Below are 19,064 nucleotides of genomic sequence, written 5' to 3'. Positions count from 1 at the left end.
CCTAAACTATCCCCTGAAGTTGTTTTCTAATTCATGGATACTTTGGTGGAACTGAGAACAATACCTACTATGAAAATGGCAAGCTTTAAAATATCTGAGAAAACAACAGTAGCCTAGTTATTTTGGATCTTTTTTAATGGCCTATATAAAAAGGATTATCTGGAATTCCCAAATCTAGCATAAAGACATCCATGAAAAATGAATTGTAATCTTAATGACAGCCACATTAGTCTTAAAATAGATTAACGTGCAGCACACTATTCTACTAACTTCTCATTCACCTAACTGATTTCCCCTCGTTTTAGACCCAAAAGACTGGGGTGCTGAATATATTTAAACATAAACCTGATGAAGTCTCTTTCCATATCAGACTGTTGTAGTTTCAGTTAGGCTGAACCAGAACTGCTCACACAATTACACAATAATATGAAGAGAGACATATTTAGACAGACAGATTTTACACTTGTACTACTGAGGAAAAGACAGAAGAGGGTACTTATTCTAGTGTTGCATGAAGGAACAGAGGTGACAGTTGTGAACTGAGATCTACAAAGGTGCAATTAATTCTGTCTTTAAAAGAAATTTTTTTTTGCAAGTGGGGGGAAGTGGTAGACATGGTATATCTTGACTTTAGTAAAGCTTTTGATACTGTCTCGCATGACCCTCTCATAAACAAACTAGGTAAATGCAACCTAGATGGAACTATTATAAGGTGGGTGCAAACCTGGTTGGAAAACCTTTCCCAGAGAGTAGCTATCACTGGTTCACAGTCACACTGGAAGGGCATAACGAGTGGGGATCAGTTCTGGGTCCGGTTCTGTTCAATATTTTCATCAATGATTTAGATAATGGCATACAGATTACACTTATAAATTTTGCGAACTATGCCAAGCTGGGAGGGGTTGCAAGTGCTTTGGAGGATAAGATTGAAATTTAAAATGATCTGGACAAACTGGAGAAATGGTCTGAAGCAAATCGGATGAAATTCAATAAGGACAAATACAAAGTACTCCATTTAGGAAGGAACAATCAGTTGTACACATACAAAATGGGAAATGACTGCTTAGGAAGGAGCACTGCGGAAAGGGATCTGGGGGTCATAGTGGACCACAAGCTAAATATGAGTCAACAGTGTGACGCTGTTGCAAAAAAAGCGAACATCCTTCTGGGATGTATTAGCAGGAGTGTTGTAAGCAAGACACAAGAAGTAATTCTTCTGCTCTACTCCATGCTCATTAGGCCTCATCTGGAGTATTGTGTCCAGTTCTGGGCAAAACATTTCAGGAAGAATGTGGACAAATCGGAGAGAGTCCAGAGAAGAGCAACAAAAATGACTAAAGGTCTAGAAAACATGACCTATGAGGGAAGATTGAAAAAAAATGGGTTTGTTTAGTCTGGAAAAGAGAAGACAGAGGGGACATGATAACAGTTTTCAAGTCTGTAAAATGTTGTTACAAAGAGGAGGAAGAAAAGAAATGGGCTTAAATTGCAGCAAGGGAGGTTTAGGTTGGACATTAGGAAAAATTTCCTGTCAGGGTGGTTAAGCACTGGAATAAATTGTCTAGGGAAGTTGTGGAGTCTCTATCACTGGAGATTTTTAAGAGCAGGTTAGACAAACACCTGTCAAGAATGGTCTAGGTAATACTTAATCCTGCCACAAGTGCAGGGGACTGGACTAGATGACCTCTCAAGATTCCTTCCAGTTCTATGATTCGATTATTTGAAATGTGAGGCTTTGGACATCACAAAATATTTATCCCTAGAAATGCTTCTATTGACATGAAACAAACTTTGAGCCTCTGAAATTAAATTCTTTTCAATATTTTATTGATGTCAATGTAAAAAAACAGAACTAGTATATCTGAAAAAAATATTGCAGTAGTAATATACTACTTTAAAAACTGCATGGAGATTTAACTTAAAGGAAGTGGAGGAAAATAGTTGTATGAAACATAAAATATGTGCCAGATACCTATTTAAATATAGGAGGTACAAAGATACAAGATAACAAAAATCTATAATTCATCTGGCCATTTTGAGAAGTGCATTAAACTCACTTCCAAGCCTTCACCTCTACCTCTTTCTTTATTAATAATGTAATGCTCACAAAAAGTGCCAGATTAAACAGCCCTGGAGACTGGAATCTGTTTATTCACAGTATCAGAGGGGTAGCCCATGTTAGTCTGGATCTGTAAAAAGCAACAGTTCTGTGGCACCTTAAAGACTAACAGATGTATTGGAGCATAAGCTTTCGTGGGTGAATGCCCACTCACCCACGAAAGCTTATACTCCAATACATCTGTTAGTCTTTAAGGTGCCACAGGACTCTTTGTTGCTGTTTATTCACAGAACAGGTATATCATCAACCCACACAGCACTCTGCTAGCGTGCCTCAACACTAGAGGGACCACCTCTAAGAACACGACAATGAGTTCGTATCCATGCTTATTCAATCCTAGGACTATCTGCTGAAACTGCTAGCAGGGTGTCAATTAGTTTCATGTATGATTATAGTTTGTATGATGTGTAACCTGTCTGTCAAAAACTGGACTGAGAACACTAGCCTACCTACTGTAGGCCACAGAGCAGCCAGCAGACAGTAATAACTTCCAGTCATAAACAATCTTAGCTGGATTGGAACCAATTTACTAGAGGTGAAAGACTCTGTATCCCAATACAAATCTCGTAAGACATTGTCTCCTACTTTTTAAGGATCTGTTTTTTTACCCTCACTCAATACCTACTACAACTGCTGAACTGTCAGTACAGATGAGGATAGAGTGAAGAAGAATATGAGTTTTGAACAAAAGCAGAGCTCTCAAACTCATCTTAAGCTCAAAGCCATTGTTGCAATTTGTTTTCCACTCAGGTTCACAGTCTCTAGACTTATTGAGAATGAGAGGTTTCTCCTAATTCTACTGTTGGCATCTGTTGTGATCATCATGTAATGGGGACCTTTGCAGAGGAAATCCCCAAAAAGAATTGGTGGGGTTTTCTCACTAACTCAAGAAACCCTTTTTGTCTATCATGATCCTGTTCCCAAAGTCGCAGTCCTCAAGACTCCATTGAGAAAGCAAGAATAATGTCAGAGGTTAAGAATGTCACCAGACACTTGATACCAGCTCTGTTATGGGTGATATGATTTCCAAAGGTTTCATAACCTCTGGATTGAAACAAGTAGCTACCCAGAATTTATCACGTCCACGGTCTTGAGATCTGGTTCTTTACTGGGATCACAGTGACCTTACCTGTATTAAAAAGAGCCCCCAATGTACCAGTAGATGAGATGGGTCCAGGGTTCTCTTCTTTTTGTTGATGACAAAGTCCAGTGCCCTGAGGAAAGAGGACTTCAGTTCCAAAACCTGGAGAGCACCTTGTGTTGTTGCTGCCCTGATCAATCAAGTGTGGAGGCAGATGTGTATCTTTCTATACCCGAGAGAAACTGCTATCTTGAAAATACTCTGAGGGTAGAGAGAACTACCTGAAAGCGTTTCCTACTTTGAAATGCAACAACCTATAGAGCTCTGCATCAATAAAAAATGTGTATTCACATCCGATCAGCAAACATGGTCCACAGTTATCCACAGATTTGCAGGGCTCTAACAATCTATCATTTTAGAATATAGAGATAAGCATCTTTAATACTGGTAGATGCAAAGAAATCTCCTGGCTCAACTGCTGCACTTAGGTCTCAAAGGGCCTCGATCTTTAATGTCTTATATGTTATCTAGCCAAATTAGATCAAACTCTAGAGGAGTTGTCTCCAGGTAATCAGGAGCAATAAATAGGAAAGAATATATAGTGAATTTCTAATGATCTGGAATCAGAAATACCCCAGATTAGTTGTATGTTGCTGATGGCTGTAACTGCTGCCCCTCCCTTTCTTGGGATTCAAGGGGAATTAACAAAGTCAGCTCTTGACTGGGTTTAATTCTATGTGGTACCCTGATGTGATGTAACAGGTTTTTGTGTTTCACAGTTCTTGAAAAAGCAGTGAAGTCTATTCCCTAAAGAAACCAAATATATGGCTCTCGTCTCTGGTGTCTAAAAGATTCTTTGTTAGCCTTGACAGAGCCTGACATCCTGATTCAGCCCATTGGATCTGGCTAGAGAAGCCTCTGGATCTGAACCTGAATATGGACTTCAACAATGGACAAATCATGGGCTATTCCTCAAAGAGGAGTAAGGTTACTTGTTATCTGGCAGAAATGCCTCTTGTTTTCCATTCCAGCAAGACAGATGGTAACCCAGCTCCTGATGTCCCACCAGGGAGCCCTGTGGTAGCACAAGATGAGCCTATAACAGAAAAATACTGTGGCTGAGGAGTGGCTGCATGAGCTGGGCAAGGCAGATATCTTAGTGACAGCTCCTCCAAAGCTGTAGGGTAAAGAAAGCAATGACTGACAAACCTTTGAGCATGTTTCTTCCTTTTATCATACCTCATTCACTCAGTCTTACAGAAGAGGGATAGGCTTCAACAAGCTGCAATCAGTGACAATCCTGATTTCCATTGCAGAGGGCTTTGGCAAGGGCTGTATTAGCTAATTCTGGTCTTTGTATGACAGAGAAGTTAGCTCAGAACCCTCTACATGTCCCTCATGGATAAAATGTCTGTCTCTGCTCTTAGAAAGTATTATCTTGGAAGAGCCCTGGCCACAGAGCACACAGGAGGCAGCTAGCAGCAGGAGAAGCAAACATTTAAATTTCTTTTCCTTAAGAAAAAGCATTTTGAGGCTCCAAGCAAGTTCGGGGCCCCACTATGCTAGGTACTGTACGAACTGGAGAAACACAAAGAAAACATGGTCTCTGCCACAAGGGACTGCAAATTAATTCTTTCACATCTTTACTGATTTAAGTAGACATTGATCAATAAACTTCTGTATAAGAATGAAGAAATTTCATTTTGTAATTACTTATGCCTTTTGTCAATCCCTCTCAGATAATTTCAAGAACATTTCTATAAAATGCCATGTTTTGACTGCATAATCATTTAGGAAATCCAGATTGTTTAATTGTCTTCAATGACTGATGTGACTTCAGTAATAAACTTAAAAAACCCAACAACTAAGCAATAAAAAAATAAATAAATAAAAACACCACTGTCTTTTAGTTAAGAAATAATCTAATTTGGCTGACATCTCAAGAAATCAATTAGATTAGACCTCCATTAAAGGGCAACTTCCGCTTTCTACCCTAATTATACAGCAGTACAATTTTTTTCATTAGAGAGCAGTGGAACATGTACATTCACTATGATTGCTTAAAGAAACAATACTATTTTCCGAGAAACACCAGCTATATCATCCTAATGTGCAATATAACAAGTGGAGCTTATGGTAAACTTCCAATTTCAAATAATCTGTTAAACACATAATATAGATGTCAGACTTGTACTTTTACAAAAAGTCTTTCATAGCTAGGTCTCCAGAAAAAAGATTTTCAAAATTGATATAAGAGAATTCTAAACCACCAAAATCCATTCACAGAACATAAAAATGAACATAAATGATTGCTGTTCTTCTATAAGATGCAGGATACTTAGCAGGAGGAGTGAGACATTTTGGTGGCAGTACAATCTGCTTTGTCAGGTGGAAGCAGAAAGGGACAGAATCATAGAACTGGAATGGACCTCGAGAGGTCATCTAGTACAGTCCCCTGCACTCGTGGCAGGACTAAGTATTATCTAGACCAGGGGTCGGCAACCTTCGAGAAGTGGTGTGCCAAGTCTTCATTAATTTAAGGTTTTGCGTGCCAGTAAAAGGTTTTGTGTGCCAGACCGGCAGACCTGGTTCTGTCCATCCAGGCTGGCAGTGGGCTGAGCAGGACTGGCAGATGGGACCCCGGCTGGCAAGGGGCCGGCAGCCGGAACCCCAGACTGGCAGCAGGCTGAGCGGCTCATCCTGCTGCTGATCTGGGGTTCCGTAATCCAGGCCGGCAGCGGGCTGAGCAGGGCCGGCGGCCGGGACCCCAGCTGGCAGCAGCATGCCACTAAAAATCAGCACACGTGCCGCCTTTAGCACGCGTGCCATAGGTTGCCGACCCCTGATCTAGATCATTCCTGACAGGTGTTTGTCTAACCTGCTCTTAAAAATCTCCAACGATGGAGACTCCACAACTTTCCTAGGTAATTTATTCCAGTGCTTAACCACCCTGGCAGTTAGGAAGTTTTTCCTAATGTCCAACCTAAACCTCCCTTGCTGCAATTTAAGCCCATTGCTTCTTGTCCTATCCTCAGAGGTTAAGAAAATCAATTTTTCTTCCTCCTCCTTGCAACAACCTTTTACATACTTGAAAACTGTTATCATGTCCCCTCTGTCTTCTCTTTTCCAGACTAAACAAACCCATTTTTTTTCAATCTTCCCTCATAGGTCATGTTTTCTAGACCTTTAGTCATTTTTGTTGCTCTTCTCTGGACACTCTCCAATTTATCCACATCCTTCCTGAAATGTGTTGCCCAGAACTGGACACAATACTCCAGATGAGGCCTAATGAGCGTGGAGTAGAGCGGAAGAATTACTTCTCGTGTCTTGCTTACAACACTCCTGCTAATACATCCCAGAAGGATGTTCGCTTTTTTTGCAACACTGTTACACTGTTGACTCATATTTAGCTTGTGGTCCACTATGACCCCCAGATCCCTTTCCGCAGTACTCCTTCCTAGGCAGTCATTTCCCATTTTGTATCTCTGCAACTGATTGTTCCTTCTTAAATGGAGTACTTTGCATTTGTCCTTATTGAATTACATCCTATTTACTTCAGATCATTTCTCCAGTTTGTCCAGATCATTTTAAATTTCAATCCTATCCTCCAAAGCACTTGCAACCTCTCCCAGCTTGGTATCGTTCGCAAAATTTATAAGTATACTCTGTATGCCATTATCTAAATCATTGATGAAGATATTGAACAGAACTGGACCCAGAAGTGATCCCCCACTGCAGGAACCCATTCGTTATGTCCTTCCTGCATGACTGTGAACCACTGATAACTACTCTCTGGGAACGGTTTTCCAACCAGGTTTGCACCCACCTTATAGTAACTCCATCTAGGTTGCATTTCCCTAGTTTGTTTATGATGGTGGAAACATGGGAGAAAAAAAATGGAGGAAGCATCAGGGTTCCATAAACAATGTAACGGATGCCCTGGGGAACTCCTCTAATTTATTAATGACAAGGTGGGTGAGGTCAACCTGAAGAAGAGCTCTGTGTAGCTCAAAAGCTAGTCTTTCTCACCAACAGAAGTTGGTCTAATAAAAGATATTACTTCACCCACCTTATCTCTCTAATATCCTGGGACCGACATGGCTACATCAACACTGCAGACAGCAATGGAAGATAGCTAATTTAGTAATGTCATTTTTGTTACTGAGCAGGGCTTTATATTTGGCTTAGTAGTTTGGCATCACTGCTCCAGTATATAGGAGTTCTAGGTTTAAGAGTGGCCTTAGATCTCTCACTCCCCAGGCAGAAGAAGCTAGGCAGCATTGTGGAGTTGCTGTACTTTGTTTTAATTGATAGTGTGGTATCAATTCACTTCACAGATGCATCTGATTATCTGATCCATGGACTGAAATTTGTATCAGACACTTAGGAGGATACTTTACCCACCTATCCGGAAGCAAAGTTCCTTTTACCTTGAGAGTTTAAGATGGAAGAATTGTTACAGATCAAAGGAAAAATATCAAAAAACACAAATGATCATCCCATTTTTGTAACTGAAGATTTGTCATATCTGTACACACAACACGTTTGGCCATACTTCTGTTCTCAGTTACATGTGGGCAAATTCAGTGGTGTTGCAAAAGTGCAGATGAAAGCATATCTTGGACCATTACATCCATAAATTTTTTCTCAATATAAAATGTTGGTAATTTATTCTGTTATATGCTAACCCTAATGGAACAGCATAGGTAATGCCACGTGGGCTTCTTTTCTGACAAGTTAGCATTTCCCAAGGCATGTCCATTAGGGTTCTTTCTTGCAGCACCTGGATTCAACTGAAAGTTGGCCCAGAGCTAGTTTGGAGTAATATCCCTCTGTTAAAAGAAAGGACAGAAACAAAACATCAACTACACTGTTTATATTATATAACTGCATATATAATAAATATTCTCAGTTATATTCTTAAGCCATAAAATGAGAAACAAATCCAAAATACTAAAAATAATTTCCTATAAAAATGACTGATTTTTCACCAAGTACAGTAACTTCTGCTCAATGCCAAAAGCAAACCATGTGCAGTTGTCCCTTCTAAGCAGCTAATGCATAAAACATCTATGAACATGAAAAATCTTTGAAGCAAAGTAGCTTGGAAAAGCAACTTAATTTATTAGGCAGTGATGCTTAAACTAGCAAAAACTGGGATATACTATTAGTTTTTACTGAAAATACGGTCAGAAAGTTTCAATCTAGTATGTAAGAAAACTGACATTAAGTTTGTGCAACTTCAGAAATACTGTAGCATAGCTAATACTTAGGCCTTGGCTACACTTGTGAGTTACAGCGCAATAAAGCCTCCCAGAGCGCTGTACCTCACTCCCCATCCACACTGGCAAGGCACGTACAGCGCTGTATCTCTGCGGCTACAGCGCTGCTGGTACTCCACCTCCCCGAGAGGAATAAAGAGTATTGTGCTGCCGCTGCTGAGCCAGTGTGGCCGCCCAGTGCGCTCTGACTGGCCTCCAGAAGTATTCGGCAGTATCCCACAACGCCTGTTCTACCCACTCTGGTCATCAGTTCAAACTCTACTGCCCTGGCCTCAGGTGACCAACCCTCAGACCCGCCCTTTATATTACCTGGGAATTTTAAAAATCCCCTTCCTGTTTGCTCAGCCAGGCGTGGAGTGCTATCAGCGAATCTTTCCAGGTGACCATGCCTCCACGCGCCAGGCGAGCCCCAGTATGGAGCAATGGCGAGTTGCTGGACCTCATCAGTGTTTGGGGGGAGGAAGCTGTCCAGTCCCAGCTGCGCTGCAGCCGTAGGCATTACAATACCTTTGGGCACATATCAAGGGCCATGATGGAAAGGGGCCATGACCGGGACGCACTGCAGTGCAGGGTTAAAGTAAAGGAGCTGCAGAGTGCCTACCGCAAAGCCTGAGAGGCAAACGGCCGCTCAGGTGCTCCCCCCACAACCTGCCGATTCTACAAAGAGCTGGACGCGATACTTGGAGGTGACCCCACCTCCACTCCGAGCACCACCATGGACACTTCAGAGCGGGGGGAGGAGGAGGAGGAGGATGAAAGCGGGAGTGAGGGTGCTGGGGCGGGGGGAGACACCCCGGAATCCCTGGAGGCATGCAGCCAGGACCTCTTCTCGAGCCAGGAGGAAGGTAACCAGTTGCAGCGGCCGGAACTTGGTGGAGGACAAACAGAAGAGCAGGTTCCCGGTAAGCGGGTTTTTTTCGGTGTGGGCTCTTTGGGAGAGGAGGGTTAGGGCTGCATGCATGCCTAAATGCGGAATAGCGCATTGATGTGGTCTATCACATCGCGGTAATCGGCCTCGGTAATCTCTTCGAAAGTCTCATCCAGAATGTGGGCAATGCGCTTGCACAGGTTTCTTGGGAGAGCCACCGTGGTCCTTGTCCCAGTCAGGCTAATGTGTCCACGCCACTGTGCCGCAAGGGGCGGGGGGGCCATTGCTGCACACAGGCAAGCTGCATATGGGCCAGGGCGGAAGCCGCATTGCAGTAGAAGACCCTCCCTTGCTTCCCAGGTCACCCTCAGCAGCGAGATATCTTCCAGGATGAACTCCTGTGGAAAATGTTGGGACAGTGTTCAGTGTAGGTGCCCCCTGCAGCTGTTGGCTCTCCCCAAGGCACAGAAACCCAGAGGACAGTACAGCCCTGAAACAATCAGTCCCCCTTACTCACCATTTTGGGGCTCCCGTGGGTTATGTGCGCTCTCTTTGGGACGGGAAAAGTATGCTAGTGTATAGCCTGTGTGTGCCCTCCTTAAGTGCGGGGGAATCATTACTCTGTCTGGTATAAACAATGCTGCCTCTGTTAAGTGTTGCATTTTGCTGTTACAGATGTAACCTTGAGATCTCGGCCGTCCGTGTTATCACCAGCTGAGAGACTGCAAAAACTCCGGAAGAGACCGTGAAAAAGCAAAGAAGACATGTTGCATGAAGTGATGCATCAATCTCTTACAGAGAATCAAAAAGTGCAGGAGTGGAGGGAGAGCGAAAGCAGGATCCGCAAGGAAAACGCAGCGCACCGGAAGCAAAGCACGGATCGGCTGATAAGCATCATGGAGCGCCAAGCGGACTCTATCCAGGCGCTCGTAGCCATGCAGGCGGAGCACTACCAAGCCCGACCTCCCCTGCAGCCCTTGTCCCAAAACTCTTTCCATTGTGCCCCCATGTCACCTCCAACCCACTTTCCCCTACATCCGGGTTCTTACCGCCACCAGCTGCCTCCAACACCTGTATCTTCACCAAGCAGCCCTGAGAACTACGACCCTTACCTTCTGCACTCAACCCCCATCACCATGCAGTATAGCCATCCTGAAGTGCAGCACTCATTGCACAGCACTCCAGACAGAACATACACAAATCTGTGATTGTACCATTCCCAACCCCACCCCCTTGCCCTTTCTGATTCCCAAACAGTTGTGTTTCTTTTCAGTACATGAATCTTCTTTTCAATAAATGGATTTTTTGGCTTTGAAAACATTCTTTATTATTGCATAAAGTAAAGGGCACTGCAAATCAGCTTAGCAAACACAGATTCCTACTAATATTGGAACCACTGCACTTCAGTCCCGTGCAGGGCACCAGACATTACTGCTCGTTTTTAGCCTCAAATTGCTCCCTCAAGGCATCCCTAATCCTTGCAGCCGTGTGCTGGGCCCCTCTAATAGCCCTGCTCTCTGGCTGTGCAAATTCAGCTTCCAGGTGTTGAACATCAGAGGTCCATGCCTGAGTGAATCTTTCACCCTTCCCTTCACAAATATTATGGAGGGTACAGCACGCGGATATAACCACAGGGATGCTGTTTTCGGCCAAGTCCAGCTTCCCATACAGAGATCGCCAGCGGCCCTTTAAACGGCCAAAAGCACACTCTGCAGTCATTCAGCACCAGCACAGCCTGTAGTTGAACCATTCCTTGCTGCTGTCAAGGCTCCCTGTGTAGAGTTTCATGAGCCACGGCATTAACGGGTAAGCAGGGTCTCCAAGGATCACAATGGGCATTTCGACTTCCCCTACTGTGATCTTCCGCTCTGGGAAAAAAGTCCCGGCCTGCAGCTTCCTGAACAGGCCAGTGTTCCGAAAGATGCGTGCATCATGCACCTTTCTGGGCCTGCCTGCGTTAATGTCAATGAAACGCCCACGGTGATCCACAAGTGCCTGGAGAACCATAGAGAAATACCCCTTCCGATTAACGTACTCGGATGCTAGGTGGGGTGGTGCCAGAATAGGAATGTGCGACCCATCTATCGCCCCTCCACAGTTAGGGAACCCCATTTGCACAAAGCCATCCACAATGTCCTGCACGTTACCCGGAGTCACGGTTCTTCTGTGCAGGATGCGATTAATGGCCCTGCAAACTTGCATCAACACGATACCAACGGTCGACTTTCCCACTCCAAACTGGTTCGCAACCGATCGGTAGCTTTCTGGAGTTGCCAGCTTCCAGACTGCAATAGCCACCCGCTTCTCCACTGGCAGGGCAGCTCTCAATCTCGTGTCCTTGCGCCACAGGGTGGGGACGAGCTCCTCACACAGTCCCATGAAAGTGGCTTTTCTCATCCGAAAGTTCTGCAGCCACTGCTCGTCATCCCAGACTTCCATGACGATGTGATCCCACCACTCGGTGCTTGTTTCCCGAGCCCAAAAGCGGCGTTCCACGGTGCTGAGCATGTCCGTGAATGCCACAAGCAATTTCGTGTCGTACGCGTTACGCGACTCGCTATCATCGTTGGACTCCTCACTGTCACTTTGGATCTTAAGGAATAGCTCGACTGCCAAACGTGAAATACTGGCGAGACTCGTCAGCATGTTCCGCAGCAGTTCGGGCTCCATTTCCCGCAGACCGAAACGGAACACAGATTGCGCTGCACAGAAACCGTTGAAAGATGGCGCCAAATGGAAACACAGGGATTGCTGGGATGCGAAGCGATGCATCACGGGGCGTTGGGACAGGACTCAGAATGCCCCCAACCCCCGCCCCTTCCCACAACCCACGGTGCCAGAATGGGAAGAGGTACTCTGTGGGATAGCTGCCCATAATGCAGTGCTCCCAATGCCGCTGCAAGTGCTGCAAATGTGGCCACGACAGTGCGCTGTCAGCTGTCAGTGTGGACAGACTGCAGCGCTTTCCCTACTCAGCTGTACGAAGACAGGTTTAACTCACAGCGCTGTACAGCTGCAAGTGTAGCCATACCCTCAGACTGAACACAAACCTTATACCTTTGGAACAACTGAAGTTGCATTAAAATCCCCTAGAACAAGCAAGCATTACTGGTAGCCACTAGAAATGCCTAAGAAAGAGGCCCAGGCAACAGAAGTGAGCTAGTGTGGAAAGAGGCAAGTAGTGGTCCGACACAGAAAAAGGGTGAGAAAAGGTCAGAGAAAACACACACAGAGAATGGAAGACAAAACAGAAGGAATAAGAATATTTTATTAGACAATTTACCAGCATCTCGTCAGTCCCAGACAAGTTGTCCAGTCCAGTTCTCTGCTGATGTGTTACAGGAGTGATAAAGGCCAGGGTACTAAACTCACTAAACTAGAAAAAACAAACAGGGCTCCACCCTCATTTAACAGTTGGACATGTGCTATTGAAGGGACATTGTTTCACTCTTAACAAACCTCTGAAATGAGCTTTGGACAAAACAGAGAACATGTAATACAAAATGAATTCTAAGCATGTGAAAGCACACATTAAAACATATTTAACAGCTATAGCAGAGAAACTTACTTAAGAGTTGATTTTTCATACATTTTATTTCTACTTAGTAAAAATTTGTGAATCTGGCCGGGAGCTGAGGGCTATGGTGGGCGTAGTGGGATGAACTTCATGGCTGTAATAGGTCACTGGAGTGGGAACTTTTTTCTCTTTTTGGTTTGAGAAAACTGTTCTACTTGTTTTTCTTGTTTTAATTGTTTTAAACTTTTAATGTATGTCAAAGATTAAATAAAATATAGAAATATTTATCAGATATGTATTTAAGAATAGAAAGTTAGCATGCAAACATGTCAAACAAATTTAAACACAAAACATAGGAAAATAAAGTTAAAATACTTTTAGATTAGTTACCTTACAGTAACTGTGGTTCTTCAAGATAGGTTCTCTCTATATAGTACATTGTTGTTGTGCACGTGCTCCAGGTACTTGAGTTTGGATTCTTCAGGCCAGCAGCATCCGTTCGGGGCTGCACCTGTACTCTGAGGGCTTGTCTTCACTACGGGGAAACCAATGCTGCTGCAATCGATGCAGCAGGGATTGATTTGGCGGATCTAGTGAAGACCTGTTAAATCGATGGCAGAGCGCTCTCCGGTCAACCCAAGTACTCCAGCTCTCTGAGAAGACAAGCCCAAGGGTCATTGTGCCTCCGACCCAAGGGAGTAACGGCAAGGCGACCCCAATCACCCCTCGGTCCCTTCACCAATGCAGAATCTAGGTGTTCTCAGACTCCACAGCAGCAGAGAAGGAGGGTGGGGCATGGAATACATCTGGACAACACATCTTGAACTACAATTACTGTAAGGTGAATAACAGTTTTTCTTCTTTGAGTGCTCTCTCTCTCTCTCTCTCTCTCTTTATTTATTTATTTTCATTCCAATTTTGGTCATTCACAGGACATAGGTACTATTTGATAATCTATTTGAACAACGATTGTAAGATGGCTCTGCCAAAATGAGCATTGGATCTTGATGTTTCTATTATGAAGTACTGTTGTGTAAGCATATGCATATAATTCCAAGTTGCTGTCCCACATATTTCTACTATTGGAACACTTTCCAAAGAAGCTGCAGAAAGCTGCTTAACCCCAGTGGGGTGAGTGGGCTGTAGTCCTCGAGGGTGGATCTCAGTTATCTGTTTGATAACCTAATTTAATACAAGCAGAAAACCTGTTCAATTTGTGTTGTGTTGATACAACTAAATGGCTTAGTTCTACCTAGACAGAAGTGTGAACTTTATTTTTGCCTTTGTTGGAATGTGGCTTGGGAAAAATACAGGCATGTATATTACTTGGTTGATAGAAGTCAAAGACTAGCTTCGGCAAAAACTTTGGGGAAGGCAACAAGGTCCTCCTGTCTCTATGAAACACCATATATGGAGGTCCCATCACTCTACTGTCCTTCTGGCCAATGTTATAGCCACTATGAAGGCTATCTTGATGGACAAGTGGAAGAGGAAACGTAGCATGGGGCTCAAAGAACGGATCCATCAGCACTAGGTTGAAATCCCATGGAAAGAGGCTTTCTAGTTGGGGGAGGTACCTGCATAAGGCCCTTCAAGAATCTAGCTACTGTGGGACATGAGAACGTTCAGTGGCCCTGAATGGGAGCATGCCAAGCTAAAATGGCTGTTAAGTGAACATTAAGGGAATTTACAGACCACCTTGAATTCTTTAAGGACAGGAGATATTCCAGTATATCAGGTATGCGAGTTTGAGAGAGAACTGATGTTGGTGGGATTGACTGAATAAACCAACCTTTGAAGAGTCCTTTCTACTGTGGATAAGGATATTCTGTACCTCCACACAGTAGCTTCTCTCTCTACCGATGTTAGCCAACCAGGCTTCATGGTATGAGGTGCATGGATGATCTGAAGGGAACATCTACCCCTTCCTTTGTGATATTACATCTGGCTGAAGAGGTAATTGGACTGGAGGACTAACTGAGACATTCATCAGATCTGAGAACTAGAACTGCTTTGGCCAGACGGGTGCCAGCATGATCATCTTGGCTGAGTCCCCAGACAACTCTTGGGATTAGTGGAATCAGAGGATATGTATACATTAGGAGTCCAGGGGATCGGGATCTAATCACTTCTGACAGAGATCCCTGGTCCTTGCCACTTCTGGAGCAGAATTTGTAACATTTTTTATTCTCCTTTGTCACAAATAGGTCTGTGAATCAACCCCACTTTGTGAATATGATTGTCTCCTTCACTGGAAAACTGCCTGCTGGAGTAGTCCACCACAACATTCTGCAAACATGGTAAGTGAAGTGCTATTGGGGTGATCTCATGCCACGTACACCAATTCCAAATGCATACAGTCTCTTGACACAGAGGAGCAGATTTTGCTCCCTGCTGCTTGCTGATATAAAACATCACTGTGGTGTTGTGTGTTGCAATCTGAATGACTAAGCCTCTGAGAATCATTGGGGAAAAAATGGCCCTTAGCTCTAAAATGTTTGTGTGTAACCAGGCTTCCTGAGAATCCAAAGGCCTTAAGTCTGAAGAAATCTATGTTTAGCATCTTGGATGGCTATGGTGAAAAATGCTTGCAGAGGGTTCTTCCACCACTTTAATGGTGACAGAACTTTTGGAGGAAACTGCACCTTCAACTCTAGATGTTTGTCGGGCTGATATACTGATTTCAATGACCTTTGCATGCACTGGAGGAGAAATCTGGCATCGTATGTTACCTATGTGCAGGAGGCCATGGACACCAGATATCTGAGACAAGTTCTCATCAGTGTCTGATGATGACATTGTAGGCAATTATCTAGATCTTCTATGGCTTGAAATCTTTTCCTGGCGCAGATAGGCCCTTATTGTAGGGGATGACAGAACTGTCCCAATAAATTCTATCCTCTGTGTTGGAATTAACACTGATTTCTTTATATTGACTCTGAGGCCTAGCAAGGTAAAAAGTTGTATGTTATATGTTACATGGAGCCTGTTACTTGTTATAGAGACTTTCCCCGGATGAGCCAGTCATCTAGGTATGGGTAAACCTGGAACCTTCATTTCCTCAAGTAGGTTGCTACTACCGCAACGTATTTGGTAAATACCCTGTTGATACATCAAATGGCAGGACTCTATATTGATAGTATTATTTGCTCACCTGAAACCTTTGGTATTTTCTGTGGGCAGGATGGATTACTATATGAAAGTAAGCATCCTGGAGATTGAGAGCTGTATATCAGTTCTGTGGATCTAGAGAGGGAATTATAGAGGCCAGTGTAACCATCCTGAACTTGAATCTGAAGATGGAAGTGTTCAGCTGTCTCAATTCCAGAATAGAATACCATCCCCCTTTTTTCTTGGGTATTAGAAAGTAATTGCAGTAAAATCTTTTTCCCCTTATGCTCTTGAGGACTGGAATTGGATAGTGAATGAGAAGGTGGCACCTCCCTGGTACAGGCAGAACCAGAGGAGGGAGAAAGAATAATCCTCTTCTAATGCAGAAGCAGTCGTAGCTGGGGTGCTAGGCACTCACTCAGTATATTGTCTACTCAGTATCGTAAGTGTGCTTGGTACTGGAAAGGCAGTAGTGGATGGTACAAGAGGAATTCTGACCACTGACAATTGCAGTGATTCCAAGACCACAGAGACTCAGGTCTATCAAAGCCATAAAGACATGTGAATGGAAGTGGTCAGTACCATAGTAGTCAGTACCAAAGACATCAGTATCAGGGTCCTCTGTGCTCCAATGGCAGGGTGGCCAGTGTTTGAGTGTCACAGAGTCAGAGAGTAGGAGCAGGATTTTATAATGTCCCATAAGAATTAATGTATAATTTGATTTCATCCTGTCAGCCACCCTTTTTGAATAGCAGAAAGAAATGACAGACCAGAACAATCCTTATGACTGATTATGGTCACTCTTTTGTTTTAGGATAAGTTATAATGTCTACTATGGTTTCTTATATATATTACAAATTAGGCACTCTAGTTAAATATACATTTCTTTGTTTTAAGGTTTAGAAAGTAACAAACAGGATCTTGTATTGTATCTATGTTAAGGAGATTAGAGGAATGTTGAGGGCCTGAAGCCCCAATGTAAATTATAGGCTTGATTTACAATGTATTCTGCTGAATATAATATGCTGTCTGTATACCTTTGAAGGTTTCTGTAAGAGATTGTTTGTGTGAATGAGGAATGCATGCATCAGGAAAAGATAAGGTGTTAAAGCCATCACAAATGTCCAGATGGTCAAGAAGTGAGAGACTTGGAAAGACCAGGAGACAATCAGAAAACATCCATTGTATCCGATGCTAAACATGTTAGCAGCATTGACGACCTCAGAGGTGAGGCAGGCACCCCCGAAGGCGAGACAACAAATAGGAGATAACGATGGGAAGTCCGACAATAACCATCAAATGATAACACCACTTAAGGACTAATGATTACAGGAGGACATTGCAAAACGCATGGACTGTAATGGGAACTTAGAACTATAAAGCTGGGTTGTTTTGCCATGGAAGTCGGGGTTCAGTCCTGCAAGGCCTCGGAGCATTACTCGTGCTCACTCTAAGTGGCCAGTAGATTGACTCGAGCTACAACAGACTGGTCACTATAAACATCACTGCAGTCAGAGAGAGAGAGAGAGAGAGAGAGAGAGAGTGTCTGTGTCTCTGTCTGTGTCTGTGTTTTGTATGAGCATAACAAGAGTTTAAGACCAGAAGGGACCACCAGATCCTCTAAGTCTGATCTCCTGTACATCACAGGCCATCAACACCCCACCCAGCACCCTGACTTTCAGTGGGACCCTCCTTGCGCCTTGAACTACCCTTCTGAGCAGCAGAATGAGAGGGTTCCTGCTGTTTAGTGGTAGGACCTGATGAGGGGGACCTAAATCTATACCCCTTAGAGGACCAGTGATCCTTTCTTCCCCTATCCGTAGATGTTTTACTGGACACTAAGGAAGATCCCTCCAGGTATGTCTGCACAGCAAAGAAAAACCTGCGGCTGGCCCATGTCAACCAACTCGGGCTCATGGAGCTCAGGCTGTGGAGCTGTTTCATTGCTGTGTAGACTTCCGGGCTTCTGCAGGGTCACAGAGCTTGGGTTCCAGCCCAAGCCCGGAAGTCTACACAGCAACGAAACAGAGCCACAGTCTGAGCCCCATGAGCCAGCCACGGGTTTTTCTTTGCCATGTAGCGATACCCTCAGAGACAATGGAAGACTTTTTGAAGAGGTCTGCTGAAGGATTTCAGTTCCAGACACTCCACTCCATAGTCCTGTTCATTAAAAACAGCTTCAGGTAAACTTCTCGGCTTTTGTGTTCTGTTCGAGAAAAACTTGCAAATGGCACATCTCTCTGGAATGTGCCCTTAATTGCTGAGGCATAATATCCATCATTATGGATGTCCATTATTAAGGGGCATTACTGCCTCACAAGAAGGACACATCTTAAATCCTGGAGACCTCTGTTCTATCATAAGGGCTGGACAGTACCAGATGAAGTCCTTCAGAGAAAAAAGTTTTTTCCTGCCCTTTTTTTTTTTTAATCAAAAGGAAACACTAAGTATCAAACACATGCTAACACTAACTCACAGACACTGCTGGCCCAAAAAAATCCAAAATCAAGTGCCTGGGGTGCAACAGTGGAACACATATGGACAAACACTTGAAGTAATAGTACATGTTTTAATTGCACTTGATTCTGTATTTAATGGAACCAGGAATCTACAACAGATTTAAGCATTCATCTAATTCAGAGTATGCCGTTACCGAAAATAAATACAAGTGATGGCTGAATATTATTAGTATGGGGGGATATTTTTCATTTTATTTTAATGATGTCACCAAGTTTATATTTTTAAAATTAAAATAAGTTGATGCACAATGAATACCAATTAAAAAGTTACCTTTCTTTCTCTAGTTCTTCTAAATAACCTGTGCTCTCTCTGCTTCCATTCATAAACCCTCTTCTTGGAAATGATCCCATGGGAACAGGGCTGCACTCTCCTGAACGGCTTGACACGGACCCTTCCCTGCTTCCATATGAACGCAAGGACATCTTTGGCCTTAGCTTCACTCCAGGGAAGTTACCGCTATCCAAGTTCAATTCTGAATGAAAAATAAAGATCAAAGCTTTGTAGAGCAGAAGCTTAATAGCAGCAGACCTAAAAGACTGTATACACCTTCATTTTATATTTTGTGT

The 19,064-nt window shown here is 43.5% G+C and overlaps 1 protein-coding gene across 1 annotated transcript in view; it reads right to left on the bottom strand.

Annotated features, from left to right (window-relative positions):
• APC (APC regulator of WNT signaling pathway) overlaps positions 1 to 19,064 on the bottom strand; it is a 172,165-nt gene that overhangs the window by 91,323 nt on the left and 61,778 nt on the right. The window contains exon 5 of the mRNA XM_065405978.1: positions 18,769 to 18,970. Coding sequence (XP_065262050.1) covers positions 18,769 to 18,970 — 202 coding nt within the window. The remainder of the gene's footprint in view (positions 1 to 18,768; positions 18,971 to 19,064) is intronic.

Source organism: Emys orbicularis, chromosome 6, assembly GCF_028017835.1.
Source record: "Emys orbicularis isolate rEmyOrb1 chromosome 6, rEmyOrb1.hap1, whole genome shotgun sequence".
NCBI classification, from domain to species: Eukaryota; Metazoa; Chordata; order Testudines; family Emydidae; genus Emys; species Emys orbicularis.
Note: the sequence above shows the minus strand (reverse complement) of the source record. Positions and strands in the feature narration are given on the sequence as shown.